Source organism: Sceloporus occidentalis, unplaced genomic scaffold (genome assembly GCF_023333645.1).
Source record: "Sceloporus occidentalis isolate IW3139 unplaced genomic scaffold, rSceOcc1.0.p SCAF_6, whole genome shotgun sequence".
Lineage (NCBI taxonomy): Eukaryota > Metazoa > Chordata > Lepidosauria > Squamata > Phrynosomatidae > Sceloporus > Sceloporus occidentalis.
The window spans coordinates 82,003,620-82,024,638 of NW_028316986.1; the positions used below are offsets into that span (position 1 = coordinate 82,003,620).

General features: G+C 39.7%; 1 protein-coding gene across 1 annotated transcript; it reads right to left on the reverse strand.

Moving 5' to 3' along the window:
* Positions 1-216: 216 nt before the first annotated feature.
* Positions 217-19,260, reverse strand: IYD (iodotyrosine deiodinase). The gene is made up of 5 exons (XM_089528444.1): positions 19,071-19,260; positions 8,163-8,354; positions 6,355-6,514; positions 4,666-4,822; positions 217-944 (listed from the first exon to the last, which is right to left on the reverse strand). The coding sequence occupies exons 1-5, from the start codon at positions 19,258-19,260 to the stop codon at positions 762-764; spliced, it is 882 nt and encodes a 293-aa protein (XP_089384570.1). The 3' UTR covers positions 217-761.
* Between the last annotated feature and the right edge of the window lie 1,759 nt (positions 19,261-21,019).

Sequence of the window (21,019 nt, forward strand, 5' to 3'; positions counted from 1 at the left end):
AATATAAAACAATATTTATATTCAGAGAGAGCACCATGGATAACAGGAAACTGACTGTACTACCACATACATGTGATTCAAATCAAAATAACCAAAATATTAAGAAAAGGTTATCCAGATCAGAGAGTGTGGAAATTAAAGTGATGAAAGCCATGTAAATGTCACTGCATGCTTGCCCTTGAAATAAGCAATCCTATTAATCAATATCTGCTCCAGTCAAGTTTACTTTATTCTGATTGGTTACTGTTATTAGCAAATGCACCTGTTGTCATTATCTGTGCTTTGAAGGTGTCGGGATATAAACAGCTGGAGATACACACTAAACAGTGTTTCTGAAGGGTGTATAGGTCAAGCACTAGTGCAGGGATGCTAAAACCTCCTCTAAAGGTTTGCCTTTAGCCTTGACTACAACTTTGACATAAAAAATTAATTTTTTGGACTTCAGTTGCAAGAAGTTTCCCAGATAGCAGGGTTATTGGCTATGCTACATGGGGATTGCTGGGAGCTGAAGAGCAAAATAACTTTCCCAAGTCTGGAACTGAGCCAGTGACATGTAACTAGGTTTCTGGGTACATTCAATGCACACATACAATTCTCTGTCTGATATAGATAAGCATGAGCTGAAGGATGTCTACCTAAAGCATGTCTAGCTATAGCACATTTGAATAGGTTCTGTGAAAATGTTCAAAGAAAATGAGCACTCAGAGAATACACTTTTAAGAGTAATACATTTTAAGGGTCTCTTCCCAATAGGTCCCTGTTTATATAACCACCATAATGTCATCCAATGGCTTCCGTGCCAAAACTGGCACAGTGGCATCTTTACTAGGGTACCCAACAGGCAGCAGCATAAGTAACTTTTCATTTGCTGGACGTCCAAGCAAAACTCTGAGGCGGGGACCACAGTTTAGGGGAGTAGAGGTGACTGTCACCAGACCCACATTCTAAAACAAAAGAGAGAGAAATATTGAAACCCTATGGAAATATTGTACAAATAGTATCCTTTGCCATCCTTACCACTGTTCTATAAACCTCCTAGGTACCTAGATAGTTCAGATTTCCATCATACCTTTAAAAAGCTATCATAAAATAAAAATAGACTTATTAAAATATGCTTACCTAATCTTAAATATCACCATATACAGTACTGAGTCTCAAATATAATTAACATAATACATAATAGCTGGCTAGACAGCATAAATAACAGGTTTCTTAAATTACACTAAATATTACATTGGACTGGAGTGCTTTGACCCACAAATTTTAACTACATATTTGAACTTATTTTGGCTGAAAATTTGCAGCATGGAATAGGTTTATACCCACCTTACTTAAAATGTGAAATGTGACAATAAGTGTTTTTTGATCCTGTTCTTCACTGATCCTGATTAATTTTAAGGTGTCACTTCTGTTTAACTATTCTATGGCTGAGTAGCCTATTTTAAATACTTTTTTGTATAATATATCTTCATGAAGTTAATACAATTGCTAATGGTAAAAAGGATGATCTGGAATATAAAATGCATAATTCCAATAGCTCTATTTGCAAATAGAATGGGAAGGATATTATCACATAAGGCTTTTAAACCAAAATTAAACCACCAACCACCATCTTTGGCCATACTTGACATTGTCTTTCTCTTGTTGCTGCTTTGTCTTTTAAGCACTGGTAGAGCATCCCTTTTCATGGATGGGAAAATGATTGATAAGCTCCCAATACTGCTGTTTTACCATTAGTCCTGAGATAAAATACATCCCTTTTGCTGCAGTTCTGATATCGGGCAGTGACATGGTGTTAGTGGGTATGTTTCTCCTCCTCTTCCCCTCTCCCCTTTGCTATTCCCAATTAGGCTGTTATTCTTTATTTTCTATTTCTTCTCTTCTCTTTTTCTTTTGAAAATGAAACCACACCACCATGACTTCACAATTATGTTAAAAATAAAAATAAAAAAGCCAAAAGGCATGCTGAATAGAGCATAGGACAGATAGGTGGGAATAGGAAGATTGCGCTGAAGGGAGAACATGGGAGCATTGATCATAAAAAGCAGCACTTCTGCACTATTTCAGAGAAGTGCAATAATGAATGCTCCCAAACCAGTATGTTTCAATTTCCTTAAACAACAAAACTGCAGTGAGACAGGAGGCTCATGTATTAATGTCAGAAATCTTGTATCATTTACATAATGTATTCATTATGGCACAAGCTTCTGATGAACTGGATTGGAGTTTGCAAAAACTCATGCCATAATATACTCTCTTTGTGTTTAAGATGCTCCAAGACCAAATAAGGAATCATGCAATCCTCTAGATATTACTGGACTCTCAAAATCCTTCACCATTGACAATAGTGGCTATGGCTTCTGAGGCCTGCAGTCCAGCAACATCTGAAGAGCCATATGAGTCCTACCCCTGTGCAAGACACTGTTCTTGCATATTTTTCATTTTGATAGTTTTCTCTTAATGTGCCTCAGAGTGTGGTGGAGTCTCCTTCTTTGGAGGTCTTTAAGAAGAGGTTAGATGGCCATCTATCAGAGGTGCGTTGACTGAAAGTTCTTGCATGGCAGGGGGTTGAACTGGATGGCCCTTAAGGAGATTATCAAACAGGGACAGGATGGGTATTAACGCAAACTCCCATTAATACAAAATGACAGGACAATTCCACTTCAATTATGGGACAATGATAGGATAAGTGCAATGTCATATGAAAATCTTTCACGCAATCATGGTCAGTTGTAGTTCAATGACAGGATAAATGTCGCATCATATGAAAATATTTTTGCAATCACGCCATAATAGCAAATACTGCATTTCAGTGCACTTAAGCACTCCCTATGTGGCTTACAATGTGTAAGCCAATTGCCCCCAAACAGCTGGGTACTCATTTTACCAGGGATGCAAGGCTGAGTCAACCCTGAGCCCCTGGCTGGTACTGAACTCACAACCTTGGTTTCTGAGTGAGTGGCTGTAGTACAGACATTTAACCACTATGCCGCCAGGTTGGGAAAAGGATGGGACAAGGATATCCTTTTTCCCATCTGATAATGTCCTATGATTCTATGATTCAAAGGCAGAGCTAGGGAATATATGCCCCTCTAGCTTTACATATGCTTTACTGAATTCAAAGACTGGAAAACCCAGACATGTTTTCCAGATGTGTTAGTCTGGAAAATAAGTTTACAAAGAAATCTTGTAGCACCTTTGAGACTATCTGAAAGAAAGAAGCATGAGCTTTCGTAGATGTGTGTCTGCTTCCTCAGATGCATGGGTGGAGACTCCAGGGACAGACCTATATAAGCAGGCTTTGTGTGATTCATTATAACACTAAAAAACTATAATTTATTTGAACAATATGTTGAATACTAAAATACGAGCTAAAACCTGCTGTGAGGCTTATACTGGCTTGTAAGCCACACTTAGTAAGTTGATAGGCAGAACTGGGCTTGAAAACTGCAAATCCCAAAATAATACAAAACTATAACAATTCCTCTGCGTCTCACACCTTGTATAGAAATAAGTACACACAATATTATTATAGTTACAGAGTGCACAGACAGAAGCTTGGATGGAAAGGGATATACAGTATGCCCAAAGCAGATAAAAGTGTACAAAAGATACAAAAAAAGACCAGACATTTACCATTTTCTAGCTATATGGTCTCCTTTATGTTAGCACAGTGTTTATTTTCACTTATTTTATTCCCACAGTTCTTTGGACCACTGATGAAGACAGTTGTCGAAACGCGTCTGGTCTTTTTTTGTATCTTTTGTACACTTTTATCTGCTTTGGGCATACTGTATATCCCTTTCCATCCAAGCTTCTGTCTGTGCACTCTGTAACTATAATAATATTGTGTGTACTTATTTCTATACAAGGTGTGAGACGCAGAGGAATTGTTATAGTTTTGTATTATTTTGGGATTTGCAGTTTTCAAGCCCAGTTCTGCCTATCAACTTACTAAGTGTGGCTTACAAGCCAGTATAAGCCTCACAGCAGGTTTTAGCTCGTATTTTAGTATTCAACATATTGTTCAAATAAATTATAGTTTTTTAGCTTCATTCTCCCCTAAACTCAGTGTTTTTTCATTTGCTTCTTCGTTTAGGGTATCACCTCCCAGTTTCATTATAACACTAACCAACCCTCCAGCCTCATAAGGGCTCTCTTGGTCAGTTTAGCACATTACATTCCAATACTCATTCATATGGTTATCTACTCACCTTGGCTTTAGGCAACATTCTTCCTCTTGCCTTTGTCCCCAATGATGATTGTTAAAACTAAATTTGTCATCTCATCTCTATACATCCAGCTGTTGTTAGATTACAACTTCCATCAGTCCTAGCCAGTACCATCAATTTTAGAGGATGATGGGAGCTGCAGTTGAAAGCTATAGTGTTGTTGCCTGCATGTTCCATCAAAGATTCAGCAAATCTACCCACTGCAAATTATTCTGCCATCATGGTTGTGTTTGGACAAATGCTTGCCAGCATGATACTACTGAATTACTCTTTTCCTTCCTGAGCCTATGGAACAGTTCTTCATAGAAGACAGTTTACAGTAAGGGGGAAACTTGTGTTAATTCCCTAGGGATTACTATTTTGAATACTGCTGCACATTTACTATGTTTCACCCTTGTCTACTCTTGCTCATATACCCAAATTGCAAGCATACCTGGAGTGCAGCGAGGAGAATGCCACAAGCAATAGAAACACTGATCTCATTGTAGTAGTGAGTTTTCTTTTTTCCATCTGGAAGTATTCCATATACCTGCTTGAAAATAAGGAGCAGGTAGGGAGCTGTGTCCAAATATTCTTTGATCCAGTTTGTCCTAGGAAAACATTTTTTTTAAAGTTATTCAATCAGTAGAGTTACATTAAATCTCTGCACTGGCTATTAAAAAAATACTTGAAAATGTACAACAATCCATCTGTTTGTTTGTTTAAAAAAAGAAACTGGTTCAAATCATTCCATCAAAATGTTCTATAAAAAGTTGTGAGATTGCTCCATCTGCCATCTTTCTAGGCAGATGTATTAAGTGTATGACCAAAATTTCAGATCAGACCACATTTCCCTTCATTTTTATTGTTAGCTGACATAGTAGACTTTAATGGACACAAAGGTGAAATTCTCTCCCCTCTAGTAAGAACAAGACTGAAGATATTTCTATAGATATCCTTCTCATCCCTATATTAAAGGGGGTCTCTTGGCTCTTCTAGTTCAGCTTCAGAAAAGGGGGTATACTTTGCCTATCCCTGTTTTATTAGAACCAACCAAGGATTCTTCTTCTGGAGGAATGCCATGTTAAACAATAACCTAAAAAGGTCAGGTTGAGGTATGCGGGAAATATTATGAGGAATGGTGTCATTTTGGAAGTGTGGGAAGTGTAATTTCATTATTAAAGCAAATTCTAATTTATTCATTAGGTTGTACAGATGGGATAGGATTGTAATGTGCATATTTGTGGAGAAAAGCCAATGTGATGTTGGTACTTCCTCTACCATGATAATTTGCCCGTGTTGATCCAGATTGATATCAGTTTACAGCTTGTTACCAAAGGCCATTGCAAGACAAACACAGCTACATAAGTAAGCTCTCTTGGCCCATCCTTCTTACAATTCCTCATCACAGCTTCAGTCACTATCAGGAAGGGGATGGAAATGTCATCTTGCTTGTACTCCAATCAGCACAAGGTGAACATAAGGCAACTGAACATACCTCCTTTGTCCAATGTGATTGCTGGCTGTTAAGTAGGCTTGGGAAGTTGGCCCAGGAGATGTTACTTAAGTTGCCAATGCAGAATATTGGTTATCATTGTACAATGGCCTTTAGAAGATCAATTCACAATGTTGGGTTAACTGTCAAGGCCCTAAACACAGGACCAAATCATCATGAAAGAGGGAGTACAAACATCACACTGGATCTCTCCCACAAACATATCACAAACACATATCATTTCCTTTGCTCCTCCTTTACTCTTTTGCTTAATGCGGCTGGTGTCTGTTAAGGTCAGACTTGCGGGGGGGGGGGGGGGGCAGATACAATCATGGCAATAGTGCCATAATCATGATGATTATGTGGTGTTACTGATTATATATCAGTGTGGCTTGGTTACGAACCCTTAACTGTAATATAGAATGCTAGCCATACATAACATAGATACAAAACCACAAGCAGATAAACATTTAACAAAGAATACATACAGAATATAAAAGTATTTACTGTGAATTGGATGGTAATATATTTATGTTATCCTGTTCAAGATAGATCTTGCAGGTTTGGATTCTGGACCAATTCAGCAAACAAAATAATAATTACCATCCTTTAAGCATTACAATCTGGAGAAATCAGCACCATTGGTACCTCAGTCTTTTCAAGTCATTAACCCATTTGTCTCCCATTCTTTTCTTGTAGTTTATTTCTTCCTCTTCTTCAATTATCTCCCGGATCTTATGCTTTGTTTCTATATCTTGAACTACTACAAAGGTCCAAGGTTCAGTATGCGCTCCACTGGGAGAGGTTCCTTCAATCAAATAAAAAGAAATGTTCATATAAAAAAAAATCTGCTGTGCAAAATGATAAAAGAAAAGGGTCTTTGACCTTTAGCAGCTCATGAGATCTCAACCTACTTCTCCAGATTCCATAAATGTTTTTACTGTGTGAATCAAAGAGCAAAGGAAAAACACAGTTTCTTCCACATCGAATAGTGACACATAGCAGGTTTGCAACACATCAACAACCTCATATATGGCAGTGGTATTATTTTGTATTATGTATACTACCATGGAGCTACCCATATATTACATCTTCTTTAGCTGCATGCCTTAATCTGCATGCATAATATATGTGCATTTTTATAGCAACAGCAATAGCCAGAACATTTCTGTACTGCTTATCAGTGAGCTAGCACTCCCTAAGCAGTTTACAATGTGTGAGCCAATTGCCCCCAACAAGCTGGAAACTCATTTTACCAACCTACAAAAGGATGGAAGGCTGAGTGGACCTCGGAGTCCTACCTGGGATCGAACTCACAAACTTGTGGCTGCAGTATTGACATTTAACCACTGTGCCACCAGGGCTCCATTATTAACATGGAAGAATCTCTGTCTCAGATGTATCCAAAATGGATCACACTACACTGTTTCTTAAACCATCTGGGAGGCACTCTAACCCTATCTAATGTTCTGCCACAGTTATGAGAGAAACCTCAGTCTATATGGAAAGAGAGTATGCTGCAGCTTTCTATTTCAGCGTTACCACAGTTTCTGATCTATAGTTCTTGTAGTTTGCAGTCTCTAACACTAACTTGGTAATACACACCACATCCCTCTAATGTAAGAACCTGCATGCAGTTTTCTAGAACAGTCTTCTCAAGCCTGGTGCCTCCCAGATGTATTTGACTACATTCCCCATAAGCTCCATAGCCATGCTGCTGTATATTATGGGGATTTAGTCTAAAACAGCTAAGAGACTCACTAGTTTTGGGAAGGCTGGTCTTGAATGGTGAGAGAGGCTTCTTTGAGGAGCACTGAAGCTGAAATTGTGTCATCATCTTCACTAAAATTACTGACTCCTCTTGTAGATACTCTTTGATAATATCACTTTAGTGGTCGTTGACACATATGCAACTGAAGTCAACAAGATGCTGGAATGGGTACTCAAATATTTACCCCAGTGATTCCCAGCCTTTGCCATGTCCTTCAGCATTTCACAGATGAAAACCAGGACACATGTGGCCAGGCCACATCAGAGTGTGGTCAAGACTGCAAAAGTTATTAATGAGGAAGAACACACAAGTTAGGAGAGGCTGCAGCAGTTTACCTTTTCCTGAGGGAAGGGCATGAACTGGCCCTCTCCTTTCCTACCTGCTGAGCTAATTAAATGCAAACAGTTTTCACCAACAGAGATAAGCTGACAAAGGAGAAAGTGGAAGAAGAAAGAAACTGGAACAACTGAAAAAGTAGGATGACAGAAGATTTATTGGAATTGCCTCTGCCAGGCTAAGGCAATTAAAGGCCCTTTAACATCCTTGATGCTTTGTACTTCAGTTCCCAGAAGCCCCAGCCATCATGGCCAGTGTAGCAAGGGATTCTGAGAGCTAAAGGCCAATAAATATCTGGGAAAACAAACATTCTGCCATTCACAAGGAATCCAATGATACAGAGCTTTACCTGCTGCTTTAATGACATTGTCTATGACCTCCCTTGGAACTGGCTCATCACTTATAAACCTGACAGATCGTCTCTTATTGAGAAGTTCATAAAAATCCTTTGACCTCTTAACCATGTCCTTTTCAGAGTAGCGCTCAGTTGAAAAGGGGATGTGAGCAATGTTGTCATCTAATCCTTGCCAATCACCATCATCTGTTTGAGAAGGGACAGAAGTTACATATTTACCCCTCTTGATCAAATAAAGGCAGAGAGAAATGTGTCTGAAGCATATTGGGATAAAGAATTTCAGTCAAAATTTTCCCAATTGAAAAGGACAATTCCTAGATTTTGACAAAATTATTCATTTCACAATGACAAAGAAAATTCCTGCAAAGGTCTTGCTCTGATGTTTTGCACAATTTGTCTGTAAGAAGTCATCATCATTATCTTTCCATTAGACATTTACAGTATTCTTGTGCAAAGGTATTATTGTTCCTTTGGTATGCAGTGGGCCCTTGGTATCTACTGGGGTTTGGTTTTTGGATACCAAAATACACGGATGCTCCTATCCCATTAAATACAATGCATAGTAAAATGATGATTTATTCCCCTTCCCCACAGCCATTCCCTTCTCCTTTTGTGTCATGTCTTTTTAGATTGTAAGCCTGATGGTAGGGAAATGTCTAACTAACTATCTGTAAGCTGCTCTGAGTGCCTTTCTGGATGAAGAGCAGGGTATAAATACAGTAAATAAATAAAATAAATAAATAAAATATAGCATGATGGTAGCAGAACGTAGATGAAGTTAAACTTAATGCTTAAGGAGAGAGTCCACTATTTTTCATAGGACTCCTATGTTTCTGGTCACATGCAGTTATGTTCTTCCTGGAGAATATAAAATGGGTATGGCAGTACCAGGAGATTTTACAGAAATTTTGGGTTTTGATGATTATCTGAAGTCCCAGTTTGAGAAAGGAATACATGTTGTCATGGGTTACATTTTCTAATGTTAGGAGAATCAGAATTCTGGCTTTGTGCTCCTTATAAAATCAATGAAAGCTGTTCTCTTTGCCAATATTCTTTTTAGTGCCATTACAAAACCAGTAAAACATTAGGGAGATATCTTTATTAATGTATAAGCTAATTAAAAGCAGCTGAAATGTATTATGGGAAAAAGTGGTATATGTGATGCCAAAATATAAGTGCTAGCTTTCATTAATGAACCTAAGGGTCAAATCTTAATAGTTCCCGTTCTGACTTGATATATAATTTTAAAAAAAAATCTCATGTTTTTATATTTTGTTTTGCAAATTCCAACAAAGTCCACCTGAAAACCACAGCACAATCTTATGCATGTTTAACTGAATGTAAGTCTCATTAAAGTAAATAGTGCTTAGTCCCAGGTACGTTTGCTAGGATTGCATTAGTATCCAATCTAAGCCTGTTGAATCAATTGTTTAGGCTGCCATCCTTAACAGAACCACCTGTTAGTCAATGAAATATTCTTCTAAGTAGACATGCATGAAATTCTACAATTACATATGTAGTTCTCCTTGTTTATCGCCATGATTTTTTTTCAAAATAGTAAAATTATGTTTATATTGCTCCCTTGTAGAAGATAATAATGAATGCACACACACACCAATATGGAATCTGTACACCTCTGTCATAAGAGGTTTAGAGCCAGAGGACATGCAGATTAGGTTAGCTAGCTGGGAACTTTACTGTGTCTCTTAACTAAAAAAATGAGAGGGCAAAACCCCCTCTTAACTCCACACACATAAACAAAATCAAGTGCTGCCTAGTGGCTAAACTCTGGGATAAAAAGTGATTTGTTGTTAACCACAGTTGTTGACTTTTTTGAGCCTTATTGCAGGAGAAAAGAAAGCCAAAATGGAGTGGGAGAGTACTGGCTTTCTCCGTATCTCTCTGTACCACTTCCATTCTTTTCCAGAGGGAGATGGGTGGGAAAGTGTGCCTTTTGTGGCACTGGAGAAATCCATATTACAAAAGGTATGCTTTTATTACTGTCTTCCTCAGGAAGGAAACAGAAGTACTACTATGGCATGCAAAGAGGCACAGAGAAAGCCACTCCTCTCCCACTCTATTTTAGCTTTCTTTTATCATGCAGTCAGGCCATATGACTTATGGCAACCCTATGAGTGAGACACCTCCAGGTCATCTTATCCTTAACAGAACTGCTCAGGATTTGAGACAGAGAACCATGGCTTCCTTGCTTGACTACTACATCTAGGGTCAAACAATTCAGATGGTGGATGGGACACCTTTTCCTGTCCTTCCTGCACAATCGTGGGAAGGACTGTCATGCTAATCTGGACATTATCCCATCCAGGAAGTGCAAATGACAGCAGTTGCACAAAAGACTTTTTTCATATGATGTCATGCCGATTCTGTCATTGTCCTGTCAGTTAGGTGGAGTTGTCCCATCCTTGCCCTTCATTTTGCATTAACAGAAGAATCTGACAGGTTTATGACAGGATCAGTGCATCATAAGTGAATATCTTTCTTGTGATCACTGTCACAATGGGATAAGGATGGGCTTCACTCCTGCCCCCCATTTGATAATCTCCAATGGCCTGAATCCTATTGGTTAATCCCAACTAGAGTATACACACTGAATCAGTTGAGTCAACACATTGGTAAATCAATTGATTCAATGGGTCTGGTCTACTCAAGAGTAACTATAGGTTTAGTGGTATCACTTGGGGGATACAGTGCTGGGTGACACCTCAGAAGAAGGGTGACACCAGATTGGGCCTCCTCCTGCATACCTCACTACCACTATGAATGAGACAATGTGGAGGCACTGAGAGAGAGGGCCAGCCCCCTCCACTTCGCTGCCACTGTATCATCCTACTCATGGGTAGGATGATGCAGAGCCACTGAGAGCTCCAGGCTCCCTCTACCTTACTGCCATCATGTCATCATACTCATGAGTAAGATGATGCAGAGGCACTGAGGGAGAGGGCCAGGCACACCACCACCTCTCCTCACACTAGAGGACACCAAGACCAAGGACACTGTTGTATAGGATTCAGGTCTATATGGACAAATAATGTGGGAATAGAGCATAAGATATAGGGTCTGCTTCAAAATGGACAGAATCATGTCTGCCTTCTATGTAGAAGCAGAATTCTGGGCCACATGAATCATTGGTCTGATCCAGCAACGAGATCCTTATGTACTTATAATGTTGATGATGGAATATCACTTTTTGTTGTTGTTAACTGCTGTCAAGCCAAATTCAACTTATGGAGACCCTGTAAATAAGACACTTCCAAGATTCAGGGCTGTGGCTGCTTTGATTGCATTGATCCACCAGTAATGTGGTCTTCTTCTTTTTCTACAGCCTTCTATCTTACCAGGCATTATTTTCTTTTCTAATAAATCATCTAAAATCTAATAAATCTTCTCATGATATAGTCAAAGTATGAAAGCTTCAGTTTAGTCGTCTAGGCTTCTAGGGAAAGTTCGGGCTTGATTTGCTTTAAGACTCACTCATTTGTCTTTTTAGCAGTACATGGTATGAGTAGAACATTTCAAATGAGTTCATCCTATTCCTATCATGGTACAAAAACTCTTACTATAGGCCTCTACGGATGGGCAGCTTAATGCCGCCCCTTTGAGTCCCAGATGGAGCAGCAACCACATGCCGTGGCCTCAGAAGGAGCAAAAAGAAGCCCCCAAAGGGGGCTTCTGTTTGCATCCCGGAAGGGGGGTCATAAGTGTCGTGGCACGGTGTCATGATGCCCCTTCTCCACAGCGCCATTTGGGAGCTGCGCCTGGCATGCATCATCATGGCATGCACCTTGTGGATGGGTGCATGCCATGATGGCATCCGGGTGGCACAGTAAGGGCTTTGAGCGTGCAGATGCTCAGCCCTTACTGTGCGTACAGGTCGGTATAAAGTGCCAGTCTATACCGCCCCTATGTTAGAGCTTTGTTTGCTTATCAGGAATGGTAATAGTAGCAATAAAAGTTGATAGAAAAGTGCAAAAACAAACGTCTATCTAGACACTACTTAAATTCAGCTTGCTAAAGACTAAAGTATTCATTTTTTCAATTAGTATAAAAAAGTATTCAACTGCAATAAGTGTGGCCAAGCTGTTATTTACCCAGGTGTTTCAGCTTTGTGGCTTTACAGAGAATTCAATGTACCCCATGTTTCTCACATTTCAAAATAAAGAAATATTTTCATATTTTAACTATATAATCTAATGTGACATATCCTCCAAGGTTTCACAGATGAAAACTCTTAACAGCTGTGGCCAAGCAACTGCAGAGTATGGTCAAGCTGGCAGAAATTACTGGTAAGAAAGAATAAACAGACTAGAAGAGGCTGTAGCAGTTTACTTTTGCTTAACCCTACTGAGAAGGACAAGGTTTCCACCCCCATTTCTTCTGACTCTATTGCTGAGATAACGAAATACAAACTAGTTTTGCACTTTGAACTTAGTTTGCAGTAACTGAAGTAAACCAAGCACAAAAGGAGAAATTATGAGAGAGAAATTGGAACTTTGTAAAAGCAGATGAAAACGTGAGCTGGCAGAAGATTAATTTGGACTGTGCTTGCCAAATCTGGACAGTTAAAGGGTATAATGTTATTGAAATAATGATCACCATCATTTGATAACTAAATGGTGCCCTGATTACATTGGTGTTTAGGGTGTGTTGTGTTACGAGCACCTTTTTCATACTGGTATAAGATGAAAACACCTGTGAGTCAGAAACAGGAAAATAAAACTAATCTACAGTAGTGATATTTAAGACAGCTCTGCACACTTTCCACTAAGCAAATCATTGATCTGCTGATCATGCTTTAAAAAAAAAAAAACCTCTTGCAAGCAAAAAAAAAATGACACCCCCCCCCCCCCGGGACAAAAAAACCTCACACACAACACCTGCTTTATAGCAACCTTAATTTTTTTCAGTCCACAATCTAACTCCATTATAAGTGACTCTAGTGAATCTACCCAAGCAGTTCAGTGAACTGAAATGTAATAGACAGCTGGGTTAGAGGCATGTTATTTCCTAGATAAATGTCATATCTCTTCCTCTGCCTTAACTCTATAAGGCCATGCTGGTCTGGAGCAGCAATGCAATTTGATTCTCTCTCTCACTTGATGGGGTTAGTAAGTATACCAGGTGGTATGGCTTTGATTCAGTTCTCTCACTTGGAATGTTTCCATGCAAGCCATTTATTTCATTGCCTCATTCATTGTCCCACATGGAAATTTACACAGAATTTGATTGGTGCCTTATATAAAAAGGTCAGTGTGGTATAGTGATTGGACTACTCAACTGATAAAAGGGAGATCTCTGTTCATATTCACTTTTTTGTTCATCCACTGGTCACCAGATCTGTCTATTTCTCTCTTTAGGAGTGTTGTGATAAAATGGGGATCCCTATCTGCCAGCTTGAGCTCATTTGGAGGAAGTATGTACAGAATAAAAATGAACTGAGCTTGGAGGTCCTAGCAGGGTTAGGCCCAGTAATCAGGAAGGGTGGCCATTTACTGGAAGGAAAGAGAAGAATGGCAATATATCAATTAATGTGTCATTCTCACGCTAACTGAATAGACCAAGGTCTTGCTGTCCACTTTTGGCTTCATAAAAAATCCTTTGAGATGCAAAAGAAAGGAAAATGTTGCATCTTGCTTTAATGGTGAATGCCACTCCAAGAGTTTTAATTGGGGGAAGGTGGCCAGCATGTTTTGCAGCCCATCCCTGGCAGAAAGCATTCAGGGTGAGCAAAAGCAAGGACACAGCATTTCCATGGTTCCATCTTAAGTTTCTCCGGTCCTGCTCCAGAGCGGCCAAACGTCTTTGGAGAAAGTCCAAAGAGTGGGCTGATTTTATCCATTTCAAATTTGTTCTTTCTTCCTTCTCACGCACCCTCTCTATGGCAAAACAGAATTATTACAAATCATTGATCTCCGCCAATGAGAGGTGCCCGCAGCGCTTGTTCTCCACCTTCAACACTTCGCTTAAACCTCCCTCTCCTCCTGTCTCTTCATCATTCTCTCCTAATGACTTTGCTAATTATTTCATCTCTAAGATTTCCACTATTCGCTCTGAGATAGTCCCCCCCCCCCCAATTCTTCTTCTGCTCTTAATCTTCTATCGCCCTCGCCTAACAAATTTTCTGTGTTTCCTCCTGCCTCTTTGGATGAACTCTCTACACTTCTGAACTCTTCCAAACCTGCAACCTGTTCTCTTGATCCAATTCCTACTCGTCTTCTAATCTCTATAGCTCCCTCCTTTCTGCCCTCGCTTTTCCATATCTCCGATCTCTCTCTCTCTACAGGCTCCTTCCCTTCGGACTTCAAACATGCTCTCATTTCCCCAATTCTGAAAAAACCTTCTCTTGACCCCTCCTCTTTGTCTAGCTATCGTCCGATTTCTCTTCTTCCCTTTCTTTCTAAGGTTTTGGAACGGGTTGTTTATTCGCGCTGTCTTGAGTTTCTTGAAGCCAACTCCATCCTCGATCCCTTTCAGTCTGGTTTCCGCCCAAGGCATTCTACTGAGACAGCTCTCACTAAGATTTCAAATGACCTTTTACAGGCCAAGACTAATGGCCTTTACTCTGTTCTCATCCTTCTTGATTTGTCTGCTGCCTTTGACACTGTTGATCACTGTCTTCTAGTTGATATACTTTCTGACCTTGGGTTCTCAGACTCTGTTCTCGACTGGTTTAGATCTTACTTGTCTGGCAGATCTTTTGCAGTAGTTGCAGGGGGTCAGACTTCTTCTCCTGTTTCCTTATCTGTTGGAGTTCCCCAGGGCTCTGTTCTGGGTCCCCTTCTGTTTTCTCTCTACACACTGTCCTTAGGAAAACTCATTAGCTCTTTTGGCTTTTCCTACCATCTGTACGCCAATGACACCCAGTTGTATCTTTCCACCCCTGACCTTTCTCCAAGCCTTGAACAGCAAGTTTCATCTTGCCTCACAGCTGTCTCGCAGTGGATGCGCCATCGGCGTTTGAAGCTCAACATGTCCAAGACAGAGCTTCTTGTCTTTCCTCCTAAGCCTTCAACTCTCCTTTTCTGTCTCTGTGGACAACATTTCTATTCAACCAGTCCAGCAAGCCCGCAGTCTTGGTTTTATCTTTGACTCTTCTCTGTCGTGTATCCCTCAGATCCAGACCACAGCCAAGGCTTGTACATTCTTTTTGTACAATATTGCCAAAATCCAACCATATCTCTCCGCCTCTCCTGCCAAGATCCTGGTCCATGCCCTAGTGGTCTCACGACTGGATTACTGTAACGTCCTCCTGGCTGGGCTTCCTCGTTCTCACCTCCGTCCTTTAATCTCTGTTCAGCGTTCAGCTGCATGCATTATCACTTCCACCCACCGCTCTGACCACAACTCTCCTGTGTTGGCATCCCTTCACTGGCTTCCCCTCCCTTTCCGCACTCAGTATAAGCTCCTGCTGTCGACATTTAAAGCCCTCCATGGACTGGCCCCTCCTTACTTATCTGACCTTCTTTCTCCTCACCTTCCCACCAGGGCCCTCCGTTCTGGTAGTCTAGGTCTGCTGTCCCAGCCCAGGATTTCCTCTGCCCCATCCCGGATTCGCCCCTTTTCACTTGCTGCCCCTCACTCCTGGAACCTTCTTCCCCCACAAGCAAGAGCCATCACTTCTTTAAAACGGAGTTGAAAACCATCCTGTTCAGAGAAGCCTTCCCAGGCATTGCGTAATTGTCGCTTACTACTTGATGTTCTTTTGGTGCCTGTTTATCAAACCATTTCCTGTATTGCTATGTACTGTATATCCATTATCCTACTTGAGAGTATGTATTTTCCCTGGAAAATGATTAACCATCCATTATGAAGCCAAGCCCTCTCTCCAGTCTATCTGCCTTGGTCCAGGCCTTGGAGGTAGAGAGGAATTGCTGGACCTCTTACCCTTTCCCGTCACCACTCCCTTCTCCTTCTGTGTCATGTCTTCTTAGATTGTAAGCCCGAGGGCAGGGAACCGTCTAACTAAAAAGATTGCTTGTACAGCACTGTGTAAATTTACAGCGCTTCATAAATAAAGGTTAATAATAATAATAATAATAATAATAATAATAATAATAATAATATATTCCTTTTCCAAGTTAAACAGAAACAACAAGGAGCATCTTGCCCAATAGCCCCTAAAATTTTGCAGATGTCCTTAATCCTTACAGGGAGCTACAGAGGGAAGTGAAAGATAACCTGTGGAATTTATCAAGATTTAGATTTTTTAGATTTGAAGATATCAAATTTATCTACAACAGGGGACTCTGAAACAAATGGGAGGCAAGGGACTCAACTCTTCCCAGGTTTTACCTCCAACAAATGTAAAACTCTTTCATTTGGGCTACAACTGTCATGTTTTACCTATATAGTACCAAAAAAAAAATGATAATTAACAACAGAGGTAACATCTGAGACAAAATGTAGGCCTGTGACTCCTGTATAATTTTAAACATCTTTGCTTGATGAAGAAGCCAGTATAGCTTTGAAAGCTTGCATGATCTTTTTCCTGTGCTTTTTCATTGTTCTAATAAAAGCATTGCTGTTTTGTAGGTTTTGAATTTTGTTGTATTCTAACTCCTAATCAAATTGGACAATCTGTCCACCACAAACAGGCAGCTGTCATGGGCAAGGAAAAGCACTGGTGCCTGTCCTAAGCAAGCTGGTTTTATACATCTATCTTATGCTGCACAGACTTGCTGCACAGAAGGTATTTCTCTGTGTTATTCTGTGTTAGTCTAAGAACTGCAGTCACCAGCATAAAAGAACATTTTCTCACAGCAGGATTAGTTTAGCCATTTTTATTTCCCTAGAGATTTAAAAGTGCATGATTGGCAGAGATCCTGGACTTTAACTGAGTGCAGCACAAGAAGAAATTAATATTTTTTTGATAGGTAGCAAAGTAGGAATGTCTATAGATCCATAGATATCTCTTAGGTTATTCTGTTCATTAGACAGAACACATAACAGGATAGTTTTTTGTCTTCTTATAAAGCATCCTCCTTCTAAAAACCATTCAAATCTAAGGGTAAATCTTTAAAACAGCATATTTGTTATTTGAATTATTTCAATAAATGAACTGAGAAATGGGTTGGAAGAAGAAAGCAGACACAGAAAAACAACAACTTTGTTTATAATAAGTCACTGCAAACTGAGTTTTATTTAGCATTGGCCACATTCCCTGATTTCAAATCTGTTTGCTTATTTTTTTTTTATTTTTTTTTTTGAACATGACAAGAGAAGTTGTTATTATTGTTTAAAATCTATCTGAATCCATTGGTATGGCATACATGTATAGGGCATGGAACTGACATACTCTCCATCTGACATAGTATATATTAGACTGGTTTATTGGTATTTTTCAAAGCATGGACACCAACATTTGGTGCCTTTTTGTAAAAATTAAAAAAAAAGGCCCAATCCAGTTAAAGCTAGTCATACACAGAATATTGCTTTAGATAGAGGATCCATTTACACACCACTAAATATCAATTTAATAAATAAATAAATAAATACCCCCCCCCTTTGCCACCTCTTCTCAAGGCTCAAGGTGTGGTATAGCATGTTAAAATGAAAAACACAATTAAAAATACATATTCCCACAGTGAAAATGCAATACTAAAAAACTATTAAAATACACTCATAAGAGCACATAATGTGTTTTAGGCTGCAGTTCTACACTTGTTTATCCACTGAACTCTATGGAACCTATTTCTCAGTAGATATCTATGTTAGTAGGTAGATATCTATATTAATCAGGGATATCAAGAGTGCAACCAGTTTACAGTGGTACTGTAGCAATAGCAATAGCAAGTACATTTCTATACCGTTTATCAGTGCACTTAAGCACTCACTAATAAGCTAATTGCCCCCCAACAAGTTGAGTCCTCATTTTAGCGACCTCAGAAGGGTGCAAGCCTGAGTCAAGCTTGAGCCCCCTTGGCTGGGATTGAACTCACAGCCTTATGGTTTGTGAGTGAGTGGCTGCAGTACAGGCATTTAACCACTGCGCCACCAAAGCTCCTCCACAGCGCCACCAGGGCTCCTGTATGTATGTATGTATGCAGCACTTCATTCCCCTTAGTAGTCCATGGCTTCTTTTGCCAGTCGAATCCTTCACCAACTGGAAATACTAGGCTGTCATATAGGAGGTGCCATGGATAGAGATGTTATCATTGCCACTTTGCTCTTCTCAGTCACTTGTTTGGACTGCAACTCTGGTGGAGCCCTGGTGGCGCAGTGGTTAAATGCCTGTACTGCAGCCACTTACTCACAAACCATAAGTTTGCAAGTTTAATACCAGCGGAAGGTCTCAAGCTTGACTCAGACTTGCATCCTTCCAAGGTCGCTAAAATGAGTACCCAGATTGTTGGGGGCAATTAGCTTACACATTGTAAACCGCTTAAAGAGTGCTTAAGTGCACTGATAAGCGGTATAGAAATATACTTGCTATTGCTATAACTCCCAGAATCCCCCAACCAGCACAACAGTTATAATCCAGACAATTTAACCAGACCCATTGCACAGTAAAGTATGCACAGTCAGATATGAGTGTGCATTGCCTCTATGCATTGCCTGTGTGCATTGTATATTGCAATTTCAAAATGGGTCGATAACCCTGCCTTTAACAATTGATCCATATACATTGTGCTGTGTTGGTATGCAGTATAGGCATTGTATGATGTAACTCTACCAGTAAGTGTTTATGCTATGCTGAAGCGACATGGGACCTTGGCTACCATCAGTAACCCTTACTCATTTCCTTCCAAGAGATGGATGTCAACCACTTAGGAGCCATCAATGACATGCTAACTTGGTTGAAAGGATCATGTGTCTCCTCTCTTCCCCAAGCTAGAAGAACAGCAGCATACAGATGCTGTACATTCTTCTTCTTTTTTTACATACCTTCTTCTACAGGGTGAAGATCTGTGTTGTCTTTTAAATCATCATCCACCCATGGGCGAGACTCTGCCTTCTTGCTTGTTTTCCTTGGCTCTTTCTTATTGCTCGTCCTGTTGCCTTTGACTATTATTCCAATCAAGACGCAGATAATTGCCACAAAGACTGGGGTTAGGGAGGAGAGTGCCATAATCATGGTGCTTCCAGCTCCAGAATGTGCCAGACACCTTCCTTGGAAAGCAAACCCTTTCCTTTTTAAAAATCCTTGGGGTGAGACTGAGAATGATAGATGTAAAAGAGGTGGAACAATATGTAAGGGTTTTTTTTAAAAGGTCAATGTTCAGTCCTTGGTTGCTGGCAGCCAGAAACCTTTCACACATATCATTTGCTCTTCAACCTCCAGCAATTTCTGGATTCATTCCAAAGATTAGGTCTGTTTATTTTATTCTTGAGATAGCCATGCCATTGCAAAACCTGAATCAATGCTAGTGTTCAATATTATTATTTATATTTATATTTATATCATTTTATGCCGCTTTTCTCCCAGAAAGGGACCCAGAGTGGCTCACAAGTGGCTCTTTAAAAACTTTACAACAAATATTTAAAAACAATTAAAATCCAGTCATGTGGAGAGAAAACCTTTACCTTTACCTTTTAACCCTTCAGCTTATCAAAATTTCAAAATGGAAGATGATTTGACCACAATTATACTGGTTAGCCATTATACTGATGTTAACCATTTTTGCATGCTGCTCACCAAGACCACAGCCATTCAACAAGCAGTGAAGCTAAAGTACAAAGTTCATGGTATATTAAAGAGGTGAATAGGCCCATAGTATACAACCATTCATGGTATTTATCTGCCATAAAACTGAGAAGATAGTTCTATCTATGACAAATTACGGTTTGTTGAACTATCTATTATCTAGTATTTATTATCTATTGAACTATTGTTATTAACCAGTATTTATTGATTGCTGTTATATCTTCATTTTCTTCCCTTGAGCTCAAGGTGGTGTACCAGATGATTCTGCACTTCTCCACTTTGTCCTCCCAACTACACTGCAAGGTAAAGTCATTCTGAAAGAATGATTGGCCCAAGGCTACCCAGTGAGTTTCATGACTTAATGGGGGTCTGATCTCCATTTTCACATCAGTCTCTTTCACCATGTAAAAAGCAGTTCTTCCTCAGTCAGAAATCTAACAGGAGCATCATGTTACCTTTTGCACTTTGAGAAAAAGCAGAGTCAAGACCATAGTTTGGGAAGACAAAAGCAAGAACCAACACTACTGAACTCATTGAGTTCAGTATTTGAGTGTATTTGTTCAATTAACAAACATGAAGAAATCAGTACTGATTTATTGCATTTCTATCTTGCCTTTCTTCCATGGATATCCCACTTCCCCATTTTAAGCTTATGATAATGCTGTGGTATAGGTGAGGCTGAGAAACAGTGACTGGGCCAAGATGTCTCAGGACTTTATTACATAGGGAAAATTGGAAGGTTAAACGAATATCAATCCGGGGTCATCCATGGTATTTCACGTAATTTTGCAAGAGAATATCAAACTACGTCAAATGCAAATGAAGGGCAATCCAAACGCAATCACGAGTCATCCCAGAAATAGTTGCATTTGGAAAACTATTGAATTTATAAATTCTTTTCCACTGCGAATTCGCATTCAATTTGGGTTTGCATTAGTATGAAATGCATCTCTAGTTTGGTCTTGGAATTCCCCCGTTAAAAACAAACTACAATTCTCATGATCTTTTGTTTTGATTTTCCTTCCTGTACTCCCTGGCTGCCAAGAGGAAAGCAGTTGTTTTCTGAGGAAAGAGCAAAGGGAGGGAGGTAAAGAAGAGGAGGTTGAGCATGTCTCCTGCCTCCTCCTTATTTCTGTCTGCCTGTAACTTGTGGGTGGAGGAGTGTCCTTGGGTCTGGAATGTAATATCT

Coding starts and splice junctions, on each gene's coding strand:
- IYD (XM_089528444.1), bottom strand. CDS start 19,260: ATGATTATGGCACTCTCCTCCCTAACCCCAGTCTTTGTGGCAATTATC. Junction 6,515..8,162: donor CAATGTCATTAAAGCAGCAG/GTAAAGCTCTGT, acceptor ATTTGATTGAAG/GAACCTCTCCCAGTGGAGCG. Junction 945..4,665: donor TTCTCCTCGCTGCACTCCAG/GTATGCTTGCAA, acceptor CTTTTGTTTTAG/AATGTGGGTCTGGTGACAGT.